Consider the following 23,932-nt stretch of genomic DNA (forward strand, 5'->3'; position numbering starts at 1 on the left):
CCTCCCTAATGGACACCAGCTGGGAGGACCCGCATGACTGAGTGCCAGAGGGAGTTCCTTTGGGGAGTGGGGTCACTCTGATCCCCATTTTCATGAGTCCATGGTTGCCTTGGCCTCTAAGTGAGGAAAGGGGCACAGGTGAGTGAAGGTTAAAGAGGAGGTAGGGGAGGCCTGGAAAAACTTCAAGGCTCTCATCAAAGAGCCTCTCCTTTTCCATGAAGAAAAATGACCTGGAACCCCCTAGAGAAGAGTGTGGCTAATTGGCATGTAAGTTGGGGGCTAAAGAGCAGAAGGAAAAATCTGAATTTTTTTTAATTACTGAGAAAATGAGAATGTCATTTTTAGGCAGAAGAAAAAAAATTTTCCCTTTTTTTCCTGGAATATGTCTTTCTTTATACTCCAGACCATAGTGGGACCTCTGAGACTTGCAAAAAAAGATTTCTTTTAATCCACCTTCCTTTTTGCAGGCAGCAGTAGAAAGGTCTTTAAATCAAATGCAATCAGCAAACTTGTCTCTTCCACTTATTCACTACTTCACTCCCTGGAATTTGGCATTTGATGGATTCTGGATCGGACTTAAGGCTTTTTCCAAATCCAAGACTGGGGGAATTTTGTTAACAGTGCAATAAAATAACTTCACAGTGTTATAGGAGGTGCATTAAAGAGGGGTGTGTGTGTGTGTGTGTGTGTGTGTGTGTGTGTGTGTGTTGCTCTCCTTTAAAAAAAAAAAAAGACAATGTTTCTTTAAAAGTCTCCATCTGCAAATCCCATTAGATGTGCATATAAGGTTTCTGGTGATTAATAGTTGCCTGCTCGGGTTTTGGTTGGAGGGGATCATGTGTGCGGGTTAACCCCTCCCTCTCCTCTCTCACATTTCACTTCAGAAATTTGTCACTCTCTCCCCACCGCAGGATTTAAAAGTGAGTCTCAGCAGCCTGGGCCCAGCCCTCTGCAGGCATTCACTCCAGGCTCTGGGTCGGGCTCCTCAGTAGCTGTTTTGTGCGGGCTGGGATCATGAAAATGTGTGGTGTCATCAGCGACAAATGCACATACAGGGGGCCCCAATAGGCATGCTGGCATTTGGGGGGGCAGGAAACGAGCAGTGTGGTCCAACACAGGCGTGTGCACACACGTGCAGCTGGTCACACGTGTGCATGCCCCAAGGGCAGATTTCAGTTTGGGTGTTTGTTTTGGTTTCAGGGTGATTTTTCTCTTGAACACTTTTTTCCCCTTCCTATTGAACTTTTTTTTTTTGCATTTTTAAAAAAACTTTGAATATACAAAATATAAGACTCTGAAAGTCCCTGCTGCGGATAGCAGACAGTAGATGGATCCTGTGGCCAACAGCTGCATGCGGAGCCCGCAACCCCCAGCTCCAGGCTGGGGCTGCCTTCGAAACCCCCACTCTGAAGGCAGTGGGACCTCAGGGATACCCCACTACCCGCCAACCCCATTCTCCTTCCACCAGAAGCCAGACTTCCCAGCAACGACAGCAGCAGCAGCATACCCCGACTTCTCAGCCTCCTGCCTGGCAGCCGCCCCCCACAGCCTACCCCAGGAAGAGCACATCTTCACTGAGCAGCATCCTGCCTTCCCATCCCCCCCTGATTGGCACTTCCCCATCTCAGAGGCCAGACGCAGGCCCAACCAGGGGTCACCTGGGTGCTCCAGGGAAATGGGGCCCAGCAGCCCAGGCCTGGTCGATACCAACGGAGGCCCGGGAGAGGACTACGAGGTCCCTGGGGGCACTGCCAATGAGACAGAGAAGAAGTCAACCAGGAGGAAGAAGGAGAGTTCAAGTAAGTGACTGAGGAGCAGCTGGCCATTTTTTTTACTGTGTGAGCTGGGGAGGCTTTTTGCTGTCTCTGAGCCTAGATGCTCTGACCATGAACTAAGAATAATACATTCTAACATGCCCAAAGTCAGGGGACTGGATTGGCTATGTTTGGAGTGTGTTCTACTTGGAGTTCTAGCATTCTCTGGTTTTAGGACTATGTCTGTGTCCCCATGGGAGGAATGAAATGGGAACTGAGCTAGAGGGCACATGGGATGGAGCCTGGGGGTGCAGGCTGGCAAGAGCTGGGCGGGGAAAACTGGGCACTTTCCTGATTCCTGTCTGCCTCTGGGTCACACTCCTCATCCCAGGCTCTGACCAGCTTTCAATGATCACAGAATGAAAAAATTTGCTCACCAAGGAAGTCATCTGGGTCTGAGGCTCAAAGGGCTAGGGTCCTGGGCAGCTATACAGAGTCAGGAAGCTGTGTCTCCAGGGCCCTGAGGCAGAGCAGCAGTCCTAGGCCTAGGATAGCAGAAGCAGGGGTAAGGGGCAAGGGCACAGAGATTGAAGAAGGCTGCCCGTGAGAGTTCATTCTGCTATGCCTCAGTCAAGGGAGCAGCTCAACATGCTAAGGAGTTGGTGACCCATAGAGAAGTCTACCCTTTTAAATTTTCCTGAGGGACCAGTGGACTTGAGGGATGTGTGGAGACCAAGGGCAAGTACCGGCCCTTGTAATGCAGGCAAAGCCCAGCTCAGTGCCAGAGACCACAGCTGAAGCCCATCAGGGTAGGGACATGTTTCCTATGTAGAAGGTTCCCCTACAGGCCCTCCCTGATTCCTCCTGCTATCTGTTCACCTTTCACCTGGGTCCTGGTCCCCACTTTGCCCAGAGAAAGGTAGTGCCCATGATTCCTACCCCCACTCTGTCCTCCTGACTAATGCTTCAATGGAATGTCTGGCTTAACTAACAGAGAACCTTCTTATGGGTCTTAGAAAATGAGGGTATCTGGGCCAGAGAAGTAGTACCATCAGTAGTGTAACAGAAATTCATGCCGGAGGCACTGGAGGTCCTGGGTTCAATCTTTGGCACTACCATAAGAGAGAGATGAGCAGTTTTCTGAGAAAAAAAAAAAAAGAAAGAAAGGAAGAATAATGGTTACGCAAAACAGACTCTCATGCCTGAGGCTCCAAAGTCTCAGGTTCAGTCCCCCGCACCAACATAAGCCAGAGCTGAACAGTACTCTGGTTAAAATAAACAAATAAATAAAATTTTTTAAAAAAGAAAGAAAAAAAGAAGGAGGGAGAGAAAGAGAAAGAAAAGTGCCAACCAGCCAAAGAGAACACTTGTGTTTTGCTTTACAAGGGGATTTCAATGTAATGATTTCTCTAAATACCTTCTGTTTGCCAAACACTGGAACTACAGAGACCAATAAGGTGACTTCCTCACTCCCATCTCATGCAGTTCAGACTGAGCAGAAGAGATCTCAAGGTCCTCTCCTAGTGAATCTACTGTGATGGGAGTAAGGGGGGGCTGCTGCATGGAACATGCATTAGTTCTTTTGAGTTCTACAAGTTTGCAAAGTGGGTACAACAGATATCTTATTAATAATGAAAAATAAAAGAGGAAAGACTGAAAGGAACACTGCTAGGATAGGTTTTAAATAGTGATCTACTCCTCTCAATTTCCCAGTGACCTGGGAAATTCCTCAGTCCCAGGCAACCCCAAATAGTTAGACACCTTAAAAGTGAGCACAAACCCCAGACTTCAGACCCCATGTTCTTCAGTAGATTTGAAGCACCATCCACCTGTATTCTTTTTTGTTTGTTTGTTTGTTTTTGTTTTTGTTTTTGCCTCCAGGGTTATTGCTGGGGCTTGGTACCTGCACTACAAATCCACTGCTCCTGAAGGCCACTTTTTCTCATTTTTGTTGCCCTTATTGTGCCCCTGTTGTTATTGTTATAGCTATTGGATAGGACAGAGAGAAATCGAGAGAGGAGGGGGAGACAGCGGGAGAGAAAGATAGACACCTGTAGATCTGCTTCACCGCTTGTGAAGTGACCATCCTGCAAGTGGGGATCCAGGGGCTGGAACCTGGATCCTTGTGCCAGTCCTTGCACTTTGCGCCAAGTGCACTTAACCCACTGCACTACTGCCCGGCACCCAGCACATATTCTTTAAATACTTGGGTTCTGTATTTTCAGTACAGTCACAGTTGATGGCAATAACCCCAGTCCTGGGTGCCCTTGTCCATTCAATGCCAAGCCAGTTGAATCTTGAACTGTTCCTAGCCCTGGCTGGAGATTTGCCAAGAGCAGGGCACTTTCTGCTTCCCCTCTCCAAGGAACTGGTTCCCAGTCTGGCTGAAGAGCTCTCTCCTTCCTTGCGCCTGCCAGAGTAGCGGCTCTGTCTCTGCTCACAGTGGCTGCAATCAGCTGCTTTCCAGGGAAGTGGGAGCCAAGGGCATTAGGTAGTCATGGGCAAAGTCAAGGGCTGGACTTAGATAAAAATCATCCTGTTTTTCAGGAAGAACCACATGCAAGGTCTTTCTTTTTGTGGAGTGGCTAGCAGCACTGCATTAGGGAGTGAGCTTCCATGCCCAAAAGTTGGCAGCCCTCAGAACACCTAGGCACGCTGCTTGAATGCTCTCTACTCATTAGAGGGTCAGTCTCTGTTGGGGGAGACTCCCCTTCTAGAGGGACTCTGGGTTGTCCTCAGGGTCCCCTGAAAAGTAGTAGCAGTGTCAGCAACCACAGTAGGCATGCAGGGCACAGAGAGCTAGCTGACTTTCATTCATTTTCAGTGTTTCCAGACCCACTCTGCTCAGCATGGAAATCTTCACCATCTATACAGTTGCCTGAATCTTTTTTTTTTTTTTAATTTAACTGTATAAAGGGAAACATGATGCACACTAAGCTCATAACCAGCTCCAGAGATCTGGAATTCAATGAGTAATCCACAAGGATCTGGAATTACAATAGAGTAATCCACAAAGGAGGACACACCTCCCCCCCATTCACCTCATCAATTCTGAGTCACTGATTGGACTCTCAATTTAAATATCTTGCATTTTGTTCATTGTGGGAGCTTGTATTTTATGTGGTGCTGGTGAATCTTGGGCCTCACCATACAAGTTATGTCTGAGCAGCTGGTAACCAAATTTTCTTTTCTTTTCTTTGTCTTTTACTCTTATTTTTGAGAGGACAAGGCAGACATGGAAAGAACAGAGGTATAAGAATATGCCTCCCTCATCCATGGAGCTCCCCTGGTGCTGTCCATGGTGCTCCTATGTGATGCCAGGACTTGAACCTTGGATCTCACACACCGTAAGGGGTGCACTATACTGCTTGAGCTATCTCCCTGCCCCATTTTGATTTTTCTTAAAAATGTTACACTGGGTGGTCCAGGAGGTGGTGCAGTGATAAATAAAGCTTTGGACTCTCAAGCCTGAGGTCCTGAGTTTGATCCCTGGCAGCACATGTGCCAGAGTGATGTCTGGTTCTTTCTCTCTTCTCCTATCTTTCTCATAAATAAATAAAATATTTTTAAAAAATGTTACACTGGTATACTATACTATATTGTAACTATATTGTAACTGTATTATAACAATTAAGGTGCTCCTGGAATTTTGCAGTCATTGTGAGTACCTCACAGGCCCCACCCTGGACTTCTCTGACCCAGTTCTGGAAGGTGAACAGTCAAGCAAACAAGGCAAAGTGTCAGCACTGCAACTTGGGGCTTCATGTCTTTGGAAAAGTTCTTGGCTTCCTGAAACTTCTGTCTCTTTAGCTGCAAAATGAGACTGTGGCAACTGTACCTTTCATATAGTGTCACTGTGAAGATTGAATACAGTAGCACACAAGTTCAATAATCAGTAACAGTTATTAATGGCATTAGACCTATATCTTCTGCACCAAACTCTGCATAGAAGACATGACAAATGTCTACTTATGGGAAGAGAAGCACTAAGTATTCCAAATACAGCATCTCAGAAATTTCTGAGTCTGGGTATGAGACATGAGAACTCAGTCCTAATTGGTTCTAAAACTCCAGTTGCCACTAGTTAGGAATTTGGCACTCAAAGATCTGATGGGGTCAGAGTGGGAAGTGAGTTATTCCTGCCATATGCACCCTATAATGACTGGAAAAGTAGGCTCTGATAACTTTTACTGAAAGTTTGTTTCAAGAGAGGGACCATCCTCTATTTTCCCTTTCTTCCCTCGGCCAGCCTCTGCCTCTCTCTCTCACTTCCACTGGAAGCTGGAACTAATTTGCTCAAGAAAATGATCAGAAAAGCAGAACTGCTGGCTTGCCCCTACACTAAGCCTTTATGTTGGTTCTCAGCACAGGGCTGATTTAGGAGACCAGTGTGATGTTATCTCACCCAGTCAGTCCCAGCCCAGGCCAGTGGGTGTAAAAAAAAAGCCCTGCTGGCTGCTGGCAGGGACAGCTGTGAGGCTACTGTTATTTGCCCCCAATCTGTCATTGCTACCATGGTCATTTTTAATTTATGGGAAGAAGGGATTTTGCGGTGATTTCCTGACAGGGTTCAAGGGAAGGTCACTCTCCAGCAGCCCAGCTACAGGTGAATCTGCTAGCCACTGGGGAGAACCAGTCAGCCCTTCATCTGACTCTTTTGTCCCATCCACCCTCAGCTGGGAAATGTGTGTCTCCTCCATAGGTCTCCCCCGTCCTTTCAGATTTCTCTCCCTTGCATGTTCTGTTCTTCACCTATTCCTGCACACCCACACAAACTCTCAACTTTACCAGTTTAAAAATCTTCGCAAGTTGACCTCTCTCACCCTTTGCCATTTTATCTTCCTCTAAAGTCACCCCTTCTATCTCCACTCACCTACTCAAAGGCCACACTATTTTGTTTGCCTTGTAAACATTCCCACCCACCCCCCAGCTTGCTCGGGCACTTCTCACCTCCCCCATTCTTCTACCTATTGAAGTCCTACTTATTTTGACATCCAATTTAGAGGTCAAACCTTGCAAGAATTCTTTTTCCTTTCTTTACATTTTTAAAAGTTTCTTTTATCTGTTGAGAGGGAGAAAGAGAGGAAGAGAGAAAGAGAGAGAGAGAGAGAGAGAGTTTCACTTGAGACAGAAGCAAGCCAGAGCATCGCTACAGTACATGCAACAGCAAGGGTTGAACCAGGAACCCTAACCAGTAGAGCAAGTCTAATACACTATTAGTTGAGCTATTTCCCTAGTCACAAATGGATCAACTTGTAGGACAGGGGACTTGCATGCCTGAGACTCCTGGTTTTATCTCTGGTGCATCAAATACCAGAATGGTGCTCCAACTTCTCTCTCTGTCTTTCACATGGGATTCTACTTTGTATGGAGCAAAATAAATATTAAAACATGAATAAAAATATGATTTGGGGGCTAGGTGGTGGCACACCTTGAAGCTTCAAGAGTGGTGAAGCAGTGCTATAGGTCTATCTATCTATCTATCTATCTATCTCTTTTCCTCTTTCTATCTTTCTCCATCTCTCATCCTCTATCAAAAAAAAAGAAAGAAAGGAAGGGAAAGAGGAAAGCTGTGGTCCAGGAGGTGGCATAGATGATAAAGTGTTGGACTTTCACGCATGAGGTCTCTAGTTCAATCCCTGGCAGCACATGTACCAAAGAATTAATGATGTCAGAAACTAAATAAATATAATTTTTTAAAAGATTTTAAAATTATCTTTATTTTCTGAATAGAGACAGCCAGAAATCGAGAGGGTAGGGGGAGATAGAGAGGGAGAGAGACAGAGGCCAGGCAGTGCAGCATAAGGTTAAGTGCTCACATTATAGTGCACAAGGACCCAGGTTCAAGCCCCTAATCCCCACATGCAGGGGGAAAGCTTCACTAGTGGTGAAGCAGGGCTGCAAGTGTCTCTTTATCTCTCCCTCTCTGTCTCCCCTCCTCCTTTCTGTCGCTATGTAATAATATGTAAGTAAAATAAAAGAGAGAGAGACAGAGAGACTGCAGCCCTGCTTCACCACCTGTGAAGCTTTCCTCCTGCAGGTGGGGACCAGGGCTTGAACCCAGGTCCTTGCACATTGTAACATGTGTGCTCAACCAAGTGCACCAGTACCCAGCCCCTAAATATAATTTGTTAAGAGAAAAAAAAAAAGAATACAAAATGAGGAAAGAGAAAGGAAAAAAAGGAGAGAGAGAAAAATAATTACCAGGAGCAGTGGAGCCATGCTTGCACCGAGCCCATCATTAAATCTGGTGGTATAAATAAAATCTTTAAAAAATAATAATAGGGAGTCGGGCGGTGGCGCAGCGGGTTAAGCGCATGTGGCGCAAATCGCCAGGACCTGAGTAAGGATCCCAGTTCGAGCCCCCGGCTCCCCACCTGCAGGAGAATCGCTTCACAAGCGGTGAAGCAGGTCTGCAGGTGTCTGTCTTTCTCTCCTCCTCTCTGTCTTCCCCTCCTCTCTCCATTTCTCTCTGTCCTATCCAACAACAATGACATTAATAACCACAACAATGTTAAACAACAAGGGCAACAAAAAGGAAAATAAATAAATAAATAAAAACTTAATTTATAAAAGAAAAAATAATAATAGTAGCATAAATGTATGACTCTACTTGCATATAGCATCATTTCAGTGACAGAGTTAAGTTTCAAATTCAAGTAGTGCGTTGGTGGTATAGTGGTGAGCATAGCTGCCTTCCAAATTCAAGTAGTATATGCTAGGCTGTACCGATTTTATAAACACAGCTTATAATTCACAAAAGAACTTTCCTGAGATTTATTTCTATGGGGCATTTTATACTTGAAATCCATCTTTTATTTTGGAAAAACATATACCATAAAATTTACCACTGTTGCCATCCTTAAGTGTACACTATAGTATGTTAGACTATATGCACAGAGCCCTAGATCTTTTTCATCTTTTAAGTCCATATTAATATTGAACAACTTCCCTTTTCACTCTCCCCAAGACTTGGTGACTTTGCTGAATTCACCTATTAGTTCTGAGAAGTTTGGCTTTTTTTTTTCCCTCCACATTTAGAGTTTTCCACGTTGAGGAACATATCACAGAGGTCATTTTATTTCTCCATTTCTGTCCCCAGTGCCTTTTGTTCCCTTTTCTCAACTGACTGCTCTGGGTAGGGCACTAGCACAAGTGGAAAGAATAAAATGAGAATCCCTACCTAGGTCCTGATCCTTGAATAAATGCTTTTAGTTTTTCACCATCAAATATGTTAACTTCAGGCTTCTCGTATACAATCTCTAGTACGTTTTAAAGTGACTTCTGTCACTTACTGGTTTGTTGAGTGTGCAGGAGTTCTTTCTTTTAAAAAATATTTTATTTATTTTAGTATTTACTTAGTTTTAATGAAAGAAAACTACACAGAGAGATATCAGAGCACTGCTCAGCTCTGGCTTATGATGGTGCTGGATATTGAACCTAGGATATCAGCACTTCAGGCATGAAAGTCTTTGCAGAACCATTATGCTGTCTCCCTAGCTCAGGAATTCTTTCTTGACCTCACACACATGCATATGCTTTGTTCACATCTCCACATTAGCTTTAAAGCACAGCTGGCCTTGCATCCAGTTATAGCTGCATGTGGCCATCTTTTGGCTAACTCTAAGTGTTCGGGGGACTGGGGCAATAGCTGATGCACCTATGCAGCCTCCTGGCATCTACTGAAACAAGAAGAGCTCACTCACCATCTGGTCAGTAGCCTGTATGGCAGTCTGGCATTCATTCATTCATTTACTTTCTCACCTTCTCTTTGACTGTGGCTCCACTAGGCCAGAGGGTTTCTACCATGTGTGATGTGCTTCTGTGAAACATATCAGGATTTTTATGGCCTTGCTCATGAAAAAGTGTGCAGGAAGCCAGCTTTCAACCATAACGCCAGCCCAGGGTCAGGGTGTGCACTGGGGTCAGAGAGACACATAAACAACCAACCACATGCAGGCTGGGCTGACTCTGCAGGAAGCTCCCACTGGGGGTCAGCTCCCAAGTGTGGGGGACTGCTGTGCTTTGAAAACAAGTGCCAAAAAAAAAGGAGGAGAAGAAGATGATTTGGGGGAGATAGCATGACTCTCATGCCTGAGGCTCCCGGGTCTCAGGTTTAATCCCCCCATTTCACTTCACAACAACAAACCAGAGCTGAGCAGTGCTCTGGTAGAAAGAAAGAAAGAAAGAAAGAAAGAAAGAAAGAAAGAAAGAAAGAAAGAAAGAAAGAAAGAAAGAGGAAGGAAAGAGAAAGGAAGGGAGGGAGGGAGGAAGGAAAGAAAGAAGAAAGAAGAAAGGGAGAAAAAGAGAAGGAGTAGCTTGGCCTGGCTGAGAAGTAACTGCTCATGGCTGAGCAATTGTGTGTAGGAGAGGTGTCACATGTGGCTGTGCCCACAAAACTAGAGGAAGGGAAACTTTTCCTAATTTGCAGAGAGACCTCCATGGGCCAGCATCAGCCTTACCATGCTCCCCTCATTCCCTCTCTTTGGTGGATGAGTGCTGGCTGTGGAGAATAGTCCTCATCTGTTTGGGCTGTCATAATAAAATACCACTGACTGGGGGACTTAGCCAACAGGCACTTATTTTCTCACAACTCTGGAGGCTAGAAGTTAAAGACTAAGGACTGATTCCTCTTGAGACCTTCTCTTTGGTTGACAGGTGGCTGTCTTGTTCCCACTGAGCCTTTTCTTTGTTCACACACTTATCTTGATTTCTTCTTACAAACTCACTAGTCAGATTGGGTTCAGGCCTATGCCAACAGCCTGTTTAGCTTAACCATCTCTTTAAGAATACTGTCTTCACTAAGGGTCACACTCTGAGACACTGGGGGTTAGAATTTCAGCATATGAATGTAGGTGAACACACAGCTCCGCCCATTAAAACTGAATATAGAGACAAAGAAACAATTCTTGCAGTGTCATAAATGCTCTGGTTAAAAAACCCCTTTGTGGGGCCAGTGAAACAGCTCATTTGGATAGTGTGTTGCTTTGCCTTATGCTCAACTCAGGTTCAATCCCAGCCCCTATTGCACTGAAGGAGGCTTCAGGTCTGTGATCTTTTTCACTCTTGCTCTGCCTGTGTCTCTCTGTCACTCTCAGAACAAAATAAAACAAAAACACTCAATATGTGGTCCGGGAGGTGGCGCAGTGGATAAAGCATTGGACTCTCAAGCATGAAGTACTGAGTTCAATCACTAGCAGCACATGTGCCAGAGTGACACACGTCTGGTTCTTTCTCTCTCTCCTCCTATCTTTCTCATGAATAAATAAATAAAGTCTTTTAAAAAACACACATACACACACTCAATATTTCATTGTTCCTAGCCTGAGGTTCCATTGACAGCCCCACCAGAAAAACTTTTTCTCTTAAAAAAAGAGGTTGCTTCTGACCACAAACAGGTCCCCGCACGTTTATCATATACCCACAAAGAAAGATGGGAATAGCTCAAGTAGTTTGGGGAACAAATCTCTAAAGAAGCAGACTGCTTGGAAGAAGTGGAGCAGATGATAACGATAACTGGGCATCCTAAATGTGTGTCACAGAGTCACCAGAGTGTGTGACCAGAGAGTCACTGGGTGCCATGCTGAGTGACCTCATGTCACATTCACTCCTTACTGGCTTCAGCCTAAGAATTGGGGGAAGAGGAGGGCATATCAAAACTGACGCTAAGTGCATTACTCGAGCAGACCTGACTGGAATCCCCAATGCCCTTACTGTATGAACTATGGGAGGCCAACCCCCTCCTGAACACCCCCTCCCCCAGGTCTCCTCTGAAAAACCACTATGGAGATTGCTTTTGGATAATAGAATGTACCTGCTGGGGTTTCTGCAGAGCTAGAAGAAATTGTAAGTGTAAAGATCACATCCAGTGCTCAGTAAACCTTCACTCTATGCCCCCCAAGCCTACAGGTGAGTCTTTCTCTTTTCAGAGTCTCCCTGGTGCTGGCAGCATCCCAGGGCACCAGGGGACTAAGCCCAGCTAGGCAGTGTCCTGCCACCAGTTGACCTTATTACCACCAGCTTGGGCTGCTTGCAGTGTAGAGTTGGGTGCCATTTCAGGGGTGTACAGCAGCTGTAGTCCTTCTAATCCTATTTTTAATCCCAGAACCCCCAGAAAGGGAGAAACCTGAGGATCCAACATCACCAATGTGGTGAAAGAGGCAGGAACTGCACTCTGTCCTCTGGGAGCCGCCTGGCCCCTGGTTAGAGGTCTGTCTTTCCTCCTCTGACAGGCAGAGATTGGGGCCTCACCACTGTCTATGCTCAAAGGCACTGCACAAACCCTGGGTCTCGGGCACTCCACCCCAATCCAAGATATAGTGCAGAAGCTCTGGAAAACATCAGTTTCCACTGAGGCAGGAGGACTCTAGCCAGCTCCTCCTCCTCATTCTCCTCCTCCTTCTGTTTTTTATTTATTTGTTTGTTTTCTTTTTGTTTTGTTTGTTGTTTCTTTTTTATTACCACCAGTGTTATCGCAGGGGCTTTGTGCCTACATGATGAATCCACTGCTCACAGCAGCCACCCCCCCTTTTTTCTTCATTTGATAGGACAGAGATAAATTGAGAGTAGAGAGGGAGATAGAGAGGGAAAGAGACAGAGAAACACTTTCAGTACTTGCTTCACCACTCATGAGTCTTCCCTCCTGCAGGTGGAGAGCAGGTGATCAAACCCAGGTTCTTGAGCATAGTAACTTGTGTGCTTAACCAGGTAAACCACTCCCTGGAGCCTCTGACAGCTTCTAAGATGTAAGAGTTCAAAGAACTCATGGGCTGGGAGAAGAGTAGCAGATAGGCTGTCTCCCTGTTGGGCTGGAAAGGTGGCCCAGGGGAGAGAGGGGCTTGCCCCACCCACTGATTTCTCTGGCTTGAATAAACAGGGCACCAGGCCAAGAACCTCATGGAAGTAGAGATGGCTCTAGCAACAAAGCAACCCTTTCTTTATGAGGATAAGGATCTCAGAGCTTGCCCTTCTCCCCAATATCCCCTGTTCACCAAATTGAACTTCCATCCAACTAGCAAGCTGGCCACTAGCCAGGATACCCACCATAGCCCTTGTCCAGCCGTTTATACTCCATGTTTCCCTGCTGTTTTCCTTGAGCACAATGGTAGAGGAACAGAATAAGCAGTGGGCATTGGGACCTGAAGCCTATACTTTCTTTGGTGTCAGCTGAGAGTGACATCTGGAACTTATAAATACAAATAAATCTCACCACTGCCCACCCCACCTTGGAAGTTTCTGTGGTTCTACCTTTCATTGTCGCTATCTCCCATCTCTCCACATCTCTACACCGCCCCTACATCACCCTTCTTCCATGGTGCCTGCAACCATCACACTCTCCCCTGCCACCTCCCACCCTCATGACCCCACTCCACCTGGGATTCTTAACAAATACTGCTCTAGCTTAGGACATTCCCATTCCAGGAGGATCTGCTTCTGTCTCAAAAAACACATCCTGAAATTTCCCACCCTACTACTGGGGTCCTCAGCGAATCTAGAAGCCCTACCTAAGTCACTTCAAGCAGAGGGCAGGGGAAGGGCCAGGACACTGGGATTGGACAGGCCCAGTGAAAAAAGCCAGCCAATCCAAAGAATCCATGGAGAGCCTGGATGCAAAAGCTCCCCTGGATTGGGTTAACGCCATTCAGGTCCTATTTGGTTTGAAATTCAGAGTATTAGAACTAATAAGGAAGGACAACAAATGTCTTCTAAGACACAGTTTTTAAGAGGCTTTGCCAAGGTCTCAAGCACTGACATAGTGCCCCAAGACTCCCCTTCTTCCCATCTCTGGGAGGTTCCCAAGGAGATATACCTGCACCCACTAGCCCTGGAGTTGGTGCACTCCCTATACTTACTGTCTCTCCCCAGGCTTGATGGCTATAACTCTGTAGTAGTTCTTGGAGGAGGGAGGGGGGAATCATTTAGTCTCTGGTCTCAATTTCCTCATTTGTTCAATGGGTTAAGTTTCTCTGCCTCACAGAATAATAACAAGGATGCAATGGAAGCAGCCTGAAAGTGGGAAGTAGCTTTCTATCTAAGGAATCTGGGTTCTTGTACAGTTCTGCCACTATCTTGCTCTGTGTCTTTAAACAGGTTTCTTAATTTCTGTAGTCTCACCTGTAAAATGAAAAGGTGATATTAGATGATTTCTAAATACCCTTCTAGCTCTTCTAATCTATAAATGAGTAATATGTATGAAAGCCCCAAAGAATTTATCCTGGGGTGGAAGGAGAATTCCATTGTTGACTGCAAACTATTATTTGAATGTGAGGTGTGTGACTTTATATCTACTCTTGGATTAAAATGTATGTAAAATGGTTGTGAGATTTGAGAAGCAGATATATAGGACTCTAAGAAGGCATAGTCCCCGAGGTCTGTCTGAATCTCTGATAAAGCTGTCTGCTAACTTTAGGAAGGTCTGCCAAATGTGTCAGCTACTTATGACATAATTTATCTTGGAGAGAGTATAAACTTATGATGGAAATTGTAGTCACACACACACACACACACACACACACACACATACACACACACGCCAGAGTATGATGCTGGCACTACCCAGAGTATCAGCCTCCCTTCTGCCATTCTGAAAGAGACACTCACTAACCCCAAGAGAGAGCAGAACCACAAGAACATGTATGCAACTCTGATCAATGTTAAGTTGCCATGTCTAGAATCATGGCCCCCAAGAAGTTACAGATCCAAACAAAGATGTAGAAAAGCTATAGGGAAGAGAAAACAATTGAAAAGTCAGACAGTTAGGGCTGGCAGAAAAGCTTATTTGAACAGCTCACTGCTTTGTCATGAGCACCCACCCCCTACCCCACCACCCCCGCTGTTCTCGTCTGGCCCCCACCATGTTGAAGGAAAGTTAGGTCCATTGTACTCTTTTTGTCTCAGTAAATAAATAAATAAATAAATAAATAAATAAATAAATTTAAAGGTCATACATTTAAAGGTCATCTCTTGCACAGAACTCTAGAGACATGGGACCTTAAGGAACATTAAAGAAAAAGAAAAAAAAAAAAAAAAACCTCTAACCTTCTCCATGGTCATCTCCAGTCAAATCTCTTCTGGTGGTTCCTTCAAATTGGCTTCAACAGCACACCAGGCACTAAGCTAGACTTTAAATACACACAAACTATCTCCTTTTAGCTTCTTTAAAGCCTTCTGATCACCGTATGTATAGATTAATCTACTTATCCTTACTTTATAAATAAAGAAACTTAAGTTCAGAGAACTTAAGAAACTTAACAGAGAGCTCTTTCTTAGAGTCAGTTAAGGTCCAGGTCTATAAGACATCTCTGTAAACATGACTCCCCTCTACGCTGCTGGTGATGAAAATATATGCAAGTCAGAAGGTGAGAGAAATTTGCTGTGATCTTTGACCAGAGAACTTTAGGGAAGCTGGGGAAAGCCTTGGGACAGAGCACACAATGAGACCTCAGATATGACTGGATGGAAGAACTAGAGGCCAAGACAAGAATATCTGAAACTTGAAGGGTCATCAAGTTCAAGGTCTGGGACCTTCTAAAGAAGGAGAAGAGAGGGGAGGAGAGGGTGTTGGGGCTTTGTGTTGGGGAAGAACTATCATACCAGCTCCCAGTGGAAAGAAGATACAGGCTCAATCTCCTTACACACAGAGAAACAGAGGTCAAGAGAAGGCATCTCACCAGCAAAAAGGCTCACTTCTGGGATAAACCATTTTGAGGGGAGTATACATGTGAATTATGCATGCGAGTTAGGAGACTGAACACTCACTTCAGAGATATCATGAAAGAGCTTCTCTTTCTTCATTTTTCTTTTTCTTTCTTAATGAAAAATGTTTCTATTTATAATACCATTGCAATATTCTATTAGATTTTCTTTTTAAAAAGATTTTTTAAATATTTATTTATTCCCTTTTGTTGCCCTTGTTTTATTGTTGTAGTTATTATTGTTGTTGTTATTGATGTCATCCTTGTTGGATAGGACATAGAGAAATGGAGACAGGAGGGGAAGACAGAGAGGGGGAGAGAAAAATAGACACCTGCAGACCTATTTCACTGCCTATGAAACATTACTCAGCTTTGGCTTACAGTAGATGCTGGGGGTTGAACCTGGGAGCTCAGAGCATCAAGCATAAAAGTTGTTTGCATCACCATTATGCTATTTCCCTGTCCCCTTTTTGTCATGTCTAACAACAATGAAAGTTCTTCCCTTCCTAAGAAGCTATGAGGGGCAAGTGTTTTCCTAGAGCCAGTATTCCCCCTTTTTAGTGGTGGTTGCCCCAAACTCATAAAGTTGTTCAGAACCCCAGTTCCCAGCTCAGCTTTCTATTCTATGTCCTCTTATTTCTCATGCTGAAGCCTGAGTGCCCATGACAGAACAGTAAAGGGGTGATAGAGAGGGAGGGGTTAGCTCAACCTGTATTAGTGAGCTTCCCACATAACCAGTTCAAGACCAGCTCCCAAGAATCCAATTTTTTTCTTTTACTTGTAAAATAGGAAATATAGACAAAACCATAGAATAACAGGGGTGAAATTCCACACATTTCCCACCACCAGAGTTCCATATCCCATTCCCTCCATTGGAAGCCTACCTGTTCTTTATCTCTCTGGGAGCATGGACCCAGGGTCATTATAGGGTGCAGAAGGTGGGAGGTCTGGTTTCTGTAGTTGCTTCTCTGATGGACATGGGCATGACAGGTTGATCCATACTCCCAGCCTGTCCCTATCTTTCCCTACTGGGGCAGGGCTCCGAAGAGGTGGGGCTCCAGGGTACATTGGTAAAGTTGTCTGTCCAGGCGAGTCAGGTTAACATCACGGTAGCATCTGAAACTAGGTGTTTGGACAGTGTATTCCTTTGCTTCCTCCTTTCTTGTGGAACTCAGCTCAGTAGTTCTTGTAAGGTGGGGTTGACTGTGACAATTCCTTTATTTCTTGAATATTTGAGAAAACCTTTGTTTCTCCCTCACATTTGAAGGGTTATTTTGCAGAATACAATATTCGTGGCTGAAATTCTTTCTCCTTTAGAACTTTGAGTATGTCATTTCACTCTCTTCTTGCCTCTAGAGTTTGTAAAGAGAAATCTGATGAAAGTCTTATAGCTCTGCCTTTGTATGTAACTTCTTTTTAAAAAATATTTATTTATTCCCTTTTGTTGCCCTTGTTGATTTATTGTTGTAGTTATTGTTGTTGTTGTTATTGATGTTGTTGTTGGATAGGATAGAGAGAAATGGGGAGAGGAGGGAAAGACAGAGACGGGGAGAGAAAGATAGACACCTGCAGACCTGCTTCACTGCTTGTGAAGCAACTCCCCTGCAGATAGGGAGCCGGGGGCTCAAACCAGGATACTTATGCTGGTCCTTGTGCTTCATTCCATGTGCGCTCAACCCTCTGTGCTACCACCTGACTCCCTGTATGTAACTTCTTTCCTTTCCCTGATAGCCAGCAAAATTTTTTCCTTGTCATTGGCTTTTGATAGTTTTACAATAATGTGCCTTGGTGTTGGTCTTTTTGTATTTATAAATCTGGGTGATCATTCTTCCTCTTGGATGAGAATGTTCTGATGGTTTCCTAAGTGAGGTAAGTTCCCAATTAAAATTGCCCTGAAAATGAATTCTGGGTCGTTGGCCTTATCCTCCTCTTTAGATATACTTATCACTCTTATATTCGATCTTTTGATGGAGTCTGAAATTTCACAGAGAGTTGCTTCAGTCTTTCTAAAGCATTCCTCTCCCTCATCTTTGAATTGAAAGAGTGGCGTGGCTGTATCTTCTATATTGGAGATTATTTTTTCTGAATGTGTGGATCTACTTCCTAAGACTTATACCTGGGCATGGATTGCAGCTAGAGTGTCTTTTACTCCCTGGAGTTCTGACTGAAGTTCTTCTTTCAAGATTTTGAAGATTCTTGTGAACTCTGTTATAAGTTCCTCTTGTGTGTTTTAATTCCATAGTAACATACTCTTTTACTTCTTGCTGAAGTTCTTGGAGAGTCCTCATAATGACCTTTCTGTAGTCTGTTTCTGTGAGTCTCTCTAAATCTGTAACTCCTTGGATTTCCTCTGTTTCATTTCTCTCCAGCTGATCCGGCATAGTTGGCTGTTTAGTTCTGTTTCTCTGCTTGCGCATATTTTGTGCTGGTTATTGATGGCCAGCAGGTGGTGCTACTGTGATCTCTAGGTTTCTCTTGTTTGTATGATCTGCAGTGGGTGGGATGGGGAGGGAGGGTGGTTGCTTTGGGCTGTCTTATGTCACAAATGTTTTGGGTTTTTTGTTGTTTTTATTGTTGTTTGTTTGTTTTTAATTTATTTATTGAGGGATTAATGTTTTACATTCGACAGTGAAAACAATACATGCATAACATTTCTCAGTTTTCCACACAGCAGTGCAACCTCCACTAGGTCCTCTGTCATCCTTTTTGGACCTGTACCCCCCACCCACCCACACACCAGAGTCTTTCATTTTGGTACAATACACCAACTCCAGTTCAGGTCCTACTTAGTGTTTTCTCTTCTGATCTTGTTTTTCAACTTCTGCCTGAGAGTGAGATCATCCTACATTCATCCTTCTGTTTCTTACTTATTTTATTTACTCAACATGATTTCTTCAATCTCCATCCAAGATGGAGCTGAAAACGGTGAAGTCACCATTTTTAATAGCTGAGTAGTATTCCATTGTGTATATAGACTACAACTTGCTCAGCCACTCATCTGCTGTTGGACACCTGGGTTGCTTTCAGGGTTTGGCTATTACAAACTGCGCTGCTAAGAAGGATGGCAGAGGACCTAGTGGGGGTTGTATTGTTATATAGAAAACTGAGAAATGTTATGCATGTACAAACTATTGTATTTACTGTCGAATGTAAAACATTAATTCCCCAATAAAGAAATTTAAAAAATAAAAAATAAATTTAAAAAAATTGTGCTGCTAAGAACATAGGTATACACAATTCTTTTTGGATGGGTGTGTTTGGTTCCTTAGGATATAACCCCAGGAGAGGAACTGCAGGATCATGGGGTAGGTCCATTTCTAGCCTTCTGAGAGTTCTCCAGACTGTTCTCCACAGAGGTTGGACCACAAATGCTCTGTTTTATGTTGTGTCCTCTCCTTAAGTTCAGAAGGCTAAAAAACCCCTGAGTCAAAGATTGAAATGTTTCAAGCCCATCTCTTTCCTCCTGGCACTAGGAACAATGTTTGCTTGCTGTGCTTAAAGTGAAATTGCCAAAATGGTGCAGGTCAGCGCCTGTGCCGCTGGGAACTCTGATTTATTTGACTTTGCTGTTCTTCAACCCTCGCCCCTTTTTGCTCCAATTGCACACAAGCACCCACCTAAAGCTGCAGAACTTTCAGCTGTAGATTATTACTTCAGTTGGGTCTCTTGGATTTATTTGTTATTTTGGGAGAAGAAGCGATTTGGTCCCAATTATTCCATGGCCACGCCTCCAAGAAGTTCTCAAGGGTCTTTATAAAATTTGAAGTGGGAGGAATTTTTTTCACCACACCAATGGAAAGTGGGCCCTGGTGTGACATAAGAAGGGTATAAGAGGAGGAGGCTTGTTCCGAGAGGGGTCTTTTTGGACAAGCTCCAGAGACTCTTGGGGAATCCGTCCCCTTAGCTTTAACTCTAACTTCACTTTTGCATGTAATTCATTTTGGACTCTAAAAAGGACAAATTTAGAAATTGTACATCTGTCATACATGTTCTCTTGAAATTCTTTTCGAGCAAAAGCTGTGTCAGACCCCAGAAGAGATCTCTACCTCTATACTCCTCTTCAGCTGGTGTGTCTAACCAAGCCTCCTTCATAGATGAACTTTCCAGACTTGGTCCCTCCCAATGCCAAAACACTTCTCGGTTTTCCTACGCACACAACTCTCCTGGAGATCTTGCTAAAAGAAGCAGATTCAGATTTAGTAGGCCTAGGGTGAGGACCTAGAATGTGTACTTCCAACATTTCTCAGGTAAAATCAGAATGGTTTTAGAGACTCTTATTTCACAAGCTTACAACTGCAAACAATGTCAGCTGGGGTAGGGGGGAGGGGAGGGGACTGAAAGAAGAGATTATTTAACATCCAATGATAGTTTCTTGTGCTTTGGGGAGAAGGGGGGCAAGATGAACTTCAGGTTGAAGGAGGGGAAGAACTTCTCAATTTTAGATACTAGAAGGAATAATAAAAGGGGCGTTTTGGATTCTTTGTCGGCGTCCTTGCAAAGTAATGGAAAGTGTTTAAGGGCAAAAGCCAAAGACCCAGGCCACTTCAGCTAACTCATCTATTCTTGTTTTGGGTCACCTTCTTCCCCAGATAACCAGGAGAACAGAGGGAAATCAGAAGGCAGCAGCAAGGCCCGAAAGGAGAGGACAGCCTTCACCAAGGAGCAGCTTCGGGAGCTGGAGGCTGAGTTTGCTCATCATAACTACCTGACCCGCCTCAGAAGATATGAGATTGCTGTCAATCTGGACCTCTCTGAGCGCCAGGTACCCTCCTCTTGCCCCTCCCATCCCCCCTCATTCCTGAACCTTCTCTTTTTTCTTCTCCTGCCTCCACATCCAGTGGTTTTCAACTATGGCTGCACATGCACAGATTTGAATGGCACTGATGTCAAGGCTCCACCTCTAGTGATTGCTTTCATTGATCTGGAATTTTCCAAGGTCCCCCAAGTGACTCTCACACACAGCTAGGATAGGACCCTCTCACCTAGTGGTTCCCAAATTGGAGTGAGCATTAGCATTACCTAAGCATGTGTCTAAAAGGCAAATTCTGGAGCCCCAGCAATTTTTGTAGGAATGGATGTTTTCCAGAACCTGCCTTACAAGTAAATTCTCCAGGGAACTGAGACATGCAGCTGGTTCCTGAGCATTCTGAGAAAAACTTCCTAGCCTTTTGTTTTGGGCTTTCCCTCACAGCATTCCAAACCCACACCCAGGTTCTCTGGCAGTGAGTAAATAACAGTATATGATATTATCATATTTATAGCAGCTTTCAGCTGGTAATGTATTCTGCTAGACTCAAAAGACTGCAACTTAAATCCTCCCTCTAACACTTCCTAGTTCTGTAATTTCTAACCTCTTTGACTCTCCATCTGTAAAACAAAGTCACAGCCCCACCCTGCATGTAATACTGAAGTTTGGATAATGAAATATGCAGACTAAATCTATCTAAGCTGGAAATGTTTGATTATTATTTATTTTATTTTATTAGATAGATAGGGAGACCACAGCACCAAGGTTTCCTTTAATGCAGTGACAGCCAGACTTGAACATGGGTCATGCACATGGACATTACACTAAGTGAGCTATTTCACATGCCCTGAAAGTGCTTTCTAATTGTACCTGAGGATGAGACTGGTGATCCTCTGCTCTTCATCTCTTGAAAAAGGAAAAAATAAAGGGTGTTGGGACTGGAAGGGTGGGGCATTGGGGAGAGGTGGAGTCAAATGATATCTAGAACTCTTCCAAGGCCCGGGTGGTGGCACACCTGATTGAGTGCACGTTACCATGCGCAAGGACCTGGTCATCACCTGCAGGGGGGAAAGCATCACGAGTAGAGGAGCGGTGCTTCCGGTGTCTCTGCCTCCTCCTTCCCTCTGGATCTCTCTCTGTCTCTATCCAAAACAAAATAAATAAAATATTTTTTAAAAAGAATTACTTCCCAGTCTGTCTAGGGCTTTCTCTTCCTCCTCCTCCTCCTCCTCCTCCTCCTCCTCCTCCTCCTCCTCCTTTTTAAATCTATAGCCACCAGACAGGTCTCTGGGCAGGCTGATGTGTCCTCCCTCTGACCTGATTCTGAATCGTTTGAACAGGGACAGAGTTTTGAGTCAGAGTCACCAGAGCTGCCCCCGGTTAATTTGATCCTTGGTATGGGGAGGTGGATATATGGCTTGAGGTGAGTGGGCTCTTTTGCTTCCTTTGTCAGGTCAAAGTGTGGTTCCAGAACAGAAGGATGAAGTGGAAGCGTGTGAAAGGAGGTCAGCCTATTTCCCCTCATGGACATGACCCCGAGGATGGGGACTCTGCAGCCTCTCCAAGTTCTGAGTGAGATTATCTAAGGAGAAAGAAAAAGAAGAAAAAAAAAAAACAACAGACTGAAGACTGAACCCCCTTTGCAGGTATCCCCACCCCACCCCACCTCCATGCTTAATTCCACCTTCTACCACTTGCCTCAACCTCTGCACACTTTGCTGTGATATGGAATTGATGATCATTCATGCCCAGCACTGCTGTCTGAGCAGCCCCACCTCCCAGGACCTTCACTTCCTGCAAAGTCATGACAGCCCAGTGGGAACAGCTCCAGGGACAGTGCTTCTCAGGAGTTCCTGGCTGCCACCCACACCTTTGCCACCTTCCTCCTACAGCAGCCAGGCCTCCTCTGGGTCTGAACACCCCCTGATCTGGCAGAAGAGGTATATTGGAGCCAGGTAGTGACTTGTGAAAGCAGAATGCTGGCAGAGGGGTCAGGGAAGAGGAAATCACTGAGACACACGCCCTACAGCACTCTTTCCAGTTTCTGTTTTGAGTCTGTCTGAGGCTCTGGGGACTCTGTTGTTCTGAAATTCCAGAGAATCAGTGCAAGGAGGGTGGAGGACAGAAAGTCAGCCACCATAAATTAGAAATCAGCCCCTGCTTTGAAACTTGAGGGCTGTGGAGACCAGGTGGTGGCACACCTGGTTAAGCACACACATTACAGTGTGCAAGGACCTGGCTTCAAGCCCCAGTCCCCATTAGCAGAGCGAAAGCTTCACAAGCAGTGAAGTGGTGCTACAAGTGTCTCTCTGTCTCTGTCCTTCTCTATCTTCCCCCTTGCCTCTCAATTTCTCTCTGTTTCTATCCAATAAGTAAGTAAATTTAAAACAAAGAAATTTGAGGGCTGTTAAGTGAGTAGGTTTGTGAGCACTGTCTGGAGAAGACAGTCAGAAAAACAGTTCAATGTGGCTATCTGTGGTCTCTATATAGACCATCATACTGACTTGTCAGAGTAACTGAGAATGGACCCAAGACAGTACCTGCTTCTTAAAATCAGTTCAGGGCTACAACGATGAAGCAACACCATAGAGCAAAAGAACATCTTCTTCTACATCCACACTTTCTAGATTGAACAATCATCCAGATATTGCTATTGTTGAAAGGATGGAGGGCTGACTCTTGGGCTGCTGGTGAAGATCTGGAAGTATGCTGTGCTGGAGCAGAAGACTCACAATCACACTGCTCTCAAAGGGTTCTGACTACAGCTGGGAACAAGAAAACAGTCCTTATTTCTCTACCACGTCCTTCTGAGCCCCTCCCATGTTGTCCACAAAAGCTGTTATTATGGAAAGAATTGTTGATTGGCGGGGGGGGGGGGGGGGGGGGCTGCCTAAATATCCCAGGTGACACTCCAGGACTGACCCAAATATCCTATAGGGACAGAATTCCCTGGAGAGCAAGTCCTTTGCCCCCCTCAAGTACTCCTGGGGTCCTAATACCAGCCGGTGATGCAGATCAGCAAAAATTTGTAACCCTTGTGTGTGGACTGAATCATTTCCATATGAAAAGAACCCACCCCTATCCCAAAAGGAAAAACGCTGTAGAAAGTGATGGCCAAAAGAGATGGCTGGGGAGAGCGTTATAATTTTTTTTTCTAACGTATACTTTATATATTTTCTTAAGATCACATCAAGTTAACTGGGAAAGAGCCAGTCACTTAGCAAATAAAACTCTTGGAAAAATAAAGCCAATAGAAAAGCAAAGTTCCTGGACTGCTTTCCCTGCAGAGTAATAATTACAGCCCCGACGGTGACCCTCAGATGCTCCTGTGATGATCAGCCAGATGAGTGTAGGAACAACAGCAAAAACCAAAGCACCCCTACTTAAAAAGCAGTTCTTGCAAAAGTGGGCTTGCAGATGCAATCTATTTTTTTTTCTCCCATGAAACTAATGTCTTCATTTCCTATTGTAGAAATTTAGCTTCCCGGGGGCCAGGTGCACCTGTTTAAGCACACACATTACAGTGCGCAAGGATCCAGGTTCAAGCCCCTTGTCCCCACCTGCAGGAGGAAAGCTCCACAAGTGGTGAAATAGAGCTGCAGGTGTCTTTCTGTCTCTCTCCCTCTCAATTTATCTCTGTGTCTATCCAGTAATAAGTTAAAAAAAAAAACACTTAAAAAAATTTAGCTTCCCATTCCCCCAAATGTACATCTTATAAAATAGTGAGTGTTCTGTAA

At 44.6% G+C, this 23,932-nt stretch overlaps 1 protein-coding gene and 1 long non-coding RNA gene across 4 annotated transcripts in view; both read left to right on the forward strand.

The window, feature by feature from the left end:
• The window catches only part of LOC132541911 (uncharacterized), a 307,257-nt gene that overhangs the window by 227,911 nt on the left and 55,414 nt on the right, over positions 1-23,932 (forward strand). The gene's annotated exons all lie outside the window — the stretch shown is intronic.
• On the forward strand, positions 10-23,458 carry MEOX1 (mesenchyme homeobox 1). Of its 3 annotated transcripts, XM_060203421.1 has the most exons (4): positions 10-138; positions 1,472-1,799; positions 20,038-20,210; positions 21,649-23,458. In XM_060203421.1, the coding sequence occupies exons 2-4, from the start codon at positions 1,676-1,678 to the stop codon at positions 21,769-21,771; spliced, it is 420 nt and encodes a 139-aa protein (XP_060059404.1). In that variant the 5' UTR covers positions 10-138; positions 1,472-1,675; the 3' UTR covers positions 21,772-23,458. The 3 variants fall into 3 exon arrangements, with proteins under 3 accessions (XP_060059404.1, XP_060059405.1, XP_007531904.1); XM_007531842.2 differs by lacking the exon at positions 10-138 and having other exon boundaries at positions 936-1,799; XM_060203422.1 differs by lacking the exons at positions 10-138; positions 20,038-20,210 and having other exon boundaries at positions 929-1,799.

This window comes from Erinaceus europaeus, chromosome 12, assembly GCF_950295315.1.
Source record: "Erinaceus europaeus chromosome 12, mEriEur2.1, whole genome shotgun sequence".
Lineage (NCBI taxonomy): Eukaryota > Metazoa > Chordata > Mammalia > Eulipotyphla > Erinaceidae > Erinaceus > Erinaceus europaeus.

What these genes read in the sequence shown, in the direction of transcription:
- MEOX1 (XM_007531842.2), top strand. Translation starts at nt 1,328, where the DNA reads ATGGATCCTGTGGCCAACAGCTGCATGCGGAGCCCGCAACCCCCAGCT. An exon ending in GAGGAAGAAGGAGAGTTCAA is followed by an intron (nt 1,800 to 20,037) that starts GTAAGTGACTGA and finishes CTTCTTCCCCAG; the next exon opens with ATAACCAGGAGAACAGAGGG. An exon ending in TGGACCTCTCTGAGCGCCAG is followed by an intron (nt 20,211 to 21,648) that starts GTACCCTCCTCT and finishes TTCCTTTGTCAG; the next exon opens with GTCAAAGTGTGGTTCCAGAA.